The sequence below is a fragment of the Wolffia australiana genome, chromosome 6 (assembly GCF_029677425.1).
Source record: "Wolffia australiana isolate 7733 chromosome 6, ASM2967742v1".
Classification (NCBI taxonomy): domain Eukaryota; kingdom Viridiplantae; phylum Streptophyta; class Magnoliopsida; order Alismatales; family Araceae; genus Wolffia; species Wolffia australiana.
In genome coordinates, this window is record NC_135840.1 from 16521543 (window position 1) to 16527929 (window position 6387).

Genomic DNA, 6387 nt, shown 5'->3' on the forward strand with positions numbered 1-6387 from the left:
TAAGTAGACTATGGTCATGATCACAGTATGAGTAGACTATGCTTTATAATCATGATCAAGTAGACTTCCGACCATAACTGGAATATAATCATGATCATAGTGTGAGAAGACTATGAATCTGATCATAATCATACTATGATCAGATGGAGATTCTCACCATTTTCTAGTTCTGACCACAAGCGGACTCTAATCAGAATCAAAGTATGATTAGATTGTGGCTCTTTTTAGAGTAAAATTTTGCATAGGTAGAATCTGATATCATTTTTCTTGGGAATCAAAATAAATTCAATATAATCCTAGATTTACCTCAGACTAACGTAACATCACTGTCTTCATCATTTGAGTCCTTGATGGTGATGGTATCCTCTTATTTATGGACTCCATTAGGTCTATGTGATGAAATTAAACTTGGGACAATAAGTGTCATCCTTATTTGTGTAAATCGATAAAACATAAAAACTTGACTCGGGAAAGAATTTGACTAGTTAGTGATGAGCAAAGGCTCTCTCAGTGGGAAAAAATGTTAGGCATTAAATACATTTTTAGATTGTATTTAGAGTACGGGAAGAGTTATTTTATGAAATAAGATATACTGAATGATGATAAGGATGATAAGTACAACCACATTCGTGTTAGTGTATATAATTTGGCATGGTTGGATGGTGCGGATGAGAAAATGGATGGATTGATCATATGGGTGGATGTGAATGAGTGGAAGTATATGTATTGATGTGAATAGATGGATGATGTCAAAAAGAAGACAACGCAAAAGTAAATACAAGAGAAGTTGCCATAGATCCTTTCATTCTGCCAGGTTCAAGACAATTTATGACAACGAGTGAGCCCCTCAACTTTCTTTTTGCTTTCTAACTTCAATTGATGATGAACATCAATAAACATTGATGGATCCTGAAACTAATTTCTTTCCCTCATCTTACTAAAATATGATTTCTACATGCATTGAGAGGACCATTTATAAATTCAATGATGTGAATTGATAGAAGAAAGATAGATAAAGCTATAACCCAAATTTCAGCGCAAAACTCTTTCCAGATAGTTGGATATAATGATTTTAAGTTGAATCATTCTCAGCCATCCAATTTTATCTCTCCTCCTTCATATATGTGACGGATTGTGAAAATATTCTAACAATATTTTTGACTAAATATTAAATCTTAATCTCAAGAAATTTTAAAAACTAAATATATTTCAACTTAGGAAATTATTTTATGGATAAACTTAATGTCAAAAAATTTTAGAATCATATATCTTGATTTAAAAAGTTATTTTCCTTCTAAATATGGTGTCAAATTTTTCAATAAAAGTATGTTAGAATTAATAAAAATGACAATGTCATTCCATAAAAAATAATAACCATTTTAAAGCTTTATTATACACATATTATCGTAAAACACATACACATTATCTAGAAATACAAGAGGTAATCACGAAGATGCATATCTTTTGAATATATTATATGTCACATCTTATCTCAAGACACTCCCTTTACTAGCCACCCTAGCCGTCTCCATCATGGCCTTCAGTTGATGGTGGCTCAGCTGCTAACCGGAAACATTAGGCTACTATGGGAGCAACATTGACTCCCTTTTGATTCCTTATAGGAGGGTATGTCTATGGAGCTGGGGTCCCTGCCCTACAGTCCTATATGTACCTTCATGCTTTATGAGAATTACTCTGGATGTTCCTCTTGGGATCACTTTTGAAGGAGTTTCAAGCTTGGGGTCATCACATATGACTCCCTTTTGAAACCTTATTGGAGGATATGTCTAAGGAGGGGGGGTCCTTGCCCCACAGTCCTATATGTACCTTCACGCTTTATGAGAATTACTCTGGATGTTCCTCTTGGGACCACTTTTGAAAGTGTTTTTTAAGCTTGGGATCATCACATATGACCGGCAACAATCATCCCTCATGTCGTTTTCTTCGTTTAGAGTTTCATGCACTATGGACAACCTACTCAGAATTGAGTGATAAATAGTGGTCACTACATCCGTTCATAATGACATTGTTTCCCCAACTCTCCCTAGGTTGAAACTATGGAACACCTATTTTTCCACAGTGAGATTGCTCTAGCATGCGGAGGCCAATTAAGTCTCCATTGGTGCCTATTTCTCTACACCCATACTACTCTACAATGCTAGAGTGTTTTGACAAGATCTTTGACTCTTCAATATGCAAAGGGCATAATTCTTCTTGTTTTGCAATTTCACCCGAGAGCACACCTGATATGCGATGCGTCAAGCTATGGTTACGATGAACTCATTGCCTAGTCCCACCTTGCAAGATGGGAGTACGTCAAATATTATTTAAATTACAGTAAGCTGAATCTCTTAAATAACTTGCAAGGTGTATTATGTTGTATATAAAAATGTAACGTTAAAAGTGAATTCTGTTAAAAATGTGTTACTATTATGAGCCAATTGAAGTTTATAAACTTAAACTTAATCTATCAACAAAAATCTTGTTTCATGGAGAAATTCCCATCACCAACATCGACTCTTACCCTCCAATCCACGAGAGAGAAGTCAATGTCATACTTAGGGAATGCCATTTTTTGCCAAACATCACTAAAATTGAACATAATCAATACTGTTGGTTTATCACTCACGGGCCTACCAAAAGTTTGAAACTGATTTCTGAATGAATAATAAACCAGACAAAAAACCAAATAGATGTCAAAGAGGAAAAAACACTTGATTTTGCATCTACTGAGTTTTGAAACCCGACACATAAAAAAAAAAATAATGACACGGACTACAGCAATAGCCTCTTGCATGGGGGTGAAAGAATTGAGAAAAGTAAGTAAATATCCTCTTGCTGAAGAAAATAATTACAATTTATGTTTTTCCCATTCATATTCTTTAAGTAACACCTGACATGGTAAAAACCCGTGCACAACCAGGCCACCATCTCAAATGTATGATCAGTATCTCCACAACCAGGGACAACCAGAAACAAACACAATGATCGCCATAGCTTTGTGATTCACGGGCTTAACCAAAGTTTGGTACTGATTTTGGTACAAATAACAAACCAGAAAAATATTTACGACTTTGTGATTTTCCCATGCATTTCTTTAATTAGCAATCAGCAATTTACAAATACATGTGTAGTCAGGTCACCATCTCATATGCCCAGTCAGCATATCCAGAACAGACAAAAGAGGGCCCACACCGGGCCAACCAGCAACAAACACATGGATCCGACCGTTAACTTCAGTCCAGCTACTACCCACCTCCTTCCTCACCTTCTTCTTCCTCATGTCCTCTCTCATCTTCTCCACCTCCTCCCACCTCTCCTCGGCCGCCGCCGCGTTGCACACTGAAATGAGGGTTCCGACAAGATTAGGGTTCTGACGATCCCCCCCACGCCCAGCAACCAGAGTTCCGTAAAGACCCTTCCAGTCCTCCGCCGTGGCTGGAATTACGGTTCCGGAGACCTTCATATTCCGGCGAGCCCTCCCAAGACCTGCAATCAAAGCACCCTGCACGCTCTTCCGGTCCTCCACTGCCGTCGCTGCCGCCAGCGCCGCTGCCTCCTCCACCCTCCCCGCCCTCCCCAGCATGTCCACCGCGCACGCCACGTGTTCCTCCTCTGGCTCTTTAATGGCGGCAAAGATCTCCATCCCCTCCTCCACCATCCCCCCATGGCTGCATGCCGCCAACACCGCCGCCATTGTCGCCTCGTCTGCCCAATTTGCCATCTCCCTGAAAATCCTAATTGCCTCCTTGCCCCTCCCATTCAAGCCCAAGACCGAGATCAGCGAATTGCAGGCCGCCATGTCGCCCGTCGCCGCCTCCCTGAATGCTGCCACCGCCTTTGCCGGCTCTCCGCACCTCCCGTAAGCGGCGATGACGGCGCTCTTCAACCCCAATCCGTTCATCTTCAACCCCAGTGCGTGTACTTGCTCGGCAGCTCGGAGCGCGGCGAGCATTCCGCAGGCGGTCAGCGCGGCGGCGATGGAGATCTGGTCGAGTTTCTTCCCAGATCTGGCCATGGCGATCATCCTCTCCATTGCTGCCTCACTCCTCCCATTCCTCACCAGTCCTGTAATTAGAGCGTTCCAGCTCACCTTGTCACGTTCCTCCTCTGCCATGGCTTCGAACACCTTGATCGCCTCCTCCACTGCACCGTCCTGCAAGTCATGTTCAATGACAGTCATCATCCTCATTATCCAAAACTCGCCCTCGCCCTCAGGGCCTGCATGTTGTGTTCAATGACAGTCATCGTCCTAATGAAAAACGACGATTATAACATATATGATGATAATTATAACATCATCATCATCGTCAGAAAAAAGTCAACGATTAATGAAAGAGGACGATTATAACATATATGATGAGAATTATAACATCATCATCATCATCCTCAGAAAAAAGTAAACAATTAATGAAAGAGGACGATTATAACGTATATGATGAGAATTATAAGATGATCATCATCATCCTCAGAAAAAAATCAACAATTAATGAAAGAGGACGATTATAACGTATATGATGAGAATTATAACATGATCATCATCATCGCCAGAAAAAGTCAACAATTAATGAAAGAGGACGATTACAACGTATATGATAAGAATTATAACATGATCATGATCATCCTCAGAAAAAAGTCAACAATTAATGAAAGAGGAAGGAAGAAGAAAACTACCTGCAGATACCCCCAAACCATGGAGTTGACTGTCTCCCGGTCGCTCGTCGGCGCCGCCGCAAACAGCCTCTCCGCCGCCGCCATGTCGCCGGCAGAGACGTACCCGGCAATCATGGCGTTCCAGGCGACGGCGTCCCTCTCCTGCATGCCATCGAAAATCTCACGGGCCCTCGCCATGTCCATGACCCGGGCGAACCCGCAAAGCAACGCCGTCTCCGCTGCCGTCGACCGCCGCGGCATCCGCCGCAGCACCTCTCCAGCAGTGGCGAGCTCCCCGGCCCGGGCGAGCCCGCTGACCATCGCGGTGAACGTAATCTCATTTCTGTGAGGCATTCCGTCGAACACCTCCCTGGCCAAGGCCAGCTCCCCATTGGCCACATACCCGGAGACCATGGCGTTCCCGGCGGCGACAGTTCTGTGGGGCATTCCGTCGAACATCTGGCGGGCGCTGGCGGTGAGGCCGCGGCGGCAGAGCCCGCTGAGGAGGGTGGTCCAGGAGACGGAATTGGGGCGGGGGATGCGGCGGAAGAGGGCGGAGGCGGCGGGGAGGTCGCCGGCGCGGAGGAGGCCGTGGAGCATCATGTTCCAGGAGAAGAGGTTCTTGTCGGGCATGGCGGAGAAGAGGGCGGAGGCGGAGGAGGTGTGGCCGTGGCGGAGGTAGGCGGAGAGGAGGGTGTTGAAGGAGAGGAGGGAAGGGGAGGGGAGGGAGTCGAAGAGGAGGCGGGCGGAGGAGAGGTGGCCGTGGCGGGCGAGGGCGGAGATGGTGGCGTTGAAGGAGACGAGGTTGCGGCGGGGCATGGCGGAGAAGAGGGCGAGGGCGTCGGAGAGGCGGCCCTGCCGGGAGAGGGCGGTGATGCGGAGGTTCGCCTCGTACAGAGCGCGACGCCCCACGGGGTCGCCGGCCATGCCTTCTTCTTCTTCTTCTGCTTCTTCTTCTTCTTCTTCTTCTTCTTGGGTTGGCTTCTTCTTCTTCTTCTTCTTCATGCTGGTGGTGGTTGTACAGTGTGTGTGTATTTCTCTCTCTCGCTGTCTCTCTCTGTATGTCTCTCTCTCTCTCTCTCTCTCTCTCTCTCTCTCTCTCTCTTTCTTACTTCTTATTTCTCTCTCTTACTCTCTGTCTTTATCTCTCTCTCTCTCTCTCTCTCTCTCTCTTTCTTACTTCTTATTTCTTTCTCTCTCTCTCTGTCTGTCTGTCTGTCTGTCTGTCTGTCTGTCTGTCTCTCTCTCTCTCTCTCTCTTTCTTACTTCTTATTTCTTTCTCTCTGTCTCTATGTCTCTCTCTCTCTCTCTCGCTTTCTTACTTCTTGTCTCTTTCTCTCTCTCTCACACTCTCTGTCTCTCTCTCTCTCTTTCTTACTTCTTGTCTCTCTCTCACACACTCTCTGTCTCTATATCTCTCTCTTTCTTACTTCTTGTCTCTCTCTCACACACTCTCTGTCTCTATATCTCTCCCTCTCTTTCTTACTTCTTGTCTCTCTCTCTCTATCACTCTTTGTCACTCTCTCTCTCTCTCACTCTCTGTCTCTATGTCTCTCTCTCTTTCTTACTTCTTGTCTCTCTCTCTCTCTCTCTCTTTCTCACTCTCTCTCTGTGTCTCTCTCTATCCCTCTGTGTCTGTGTCTCTCTCACTAGCTCTCTCTCTTTCTTACTTCTTGTCTCTCTCTCACTCTGTCTCCATCTCTCTTTCTCACTCTCTGTCTTTCTCTCCGTCTC

At 44.6% G+C, this 6387-nt stretch overlaps 1 protein-coding gene across 1 annotated transcript; it reads right to left on the bottom strand.

Annotated features, from left to right (window-relative positions):
• Nucleotides 1-2976: 2976 nt before the first annotated feature.
• On the bottom strand, nt 2977-5757 carry LOC144704695 (uncharacterized). Its single transcript, XM_078577206.1, has 2 exons — nt 4675-5757; nt 2977-4156 (listed from the first exon to the last, which is right to left on the bottom strand). The coding sequence occupies exons 1-2, from the start codon at nt 5656-5658 to the stop codon at nt 3140-3142; spliced, it is 2001 nt and encodes a 666-aa protein (XP_078433332.1). The 5' UTR covers nt 5659-5757; the 3' UTR covers nt 2977-3139.
• Nucleotides 5758-6387: the final 630 nt, after the last annotated feature.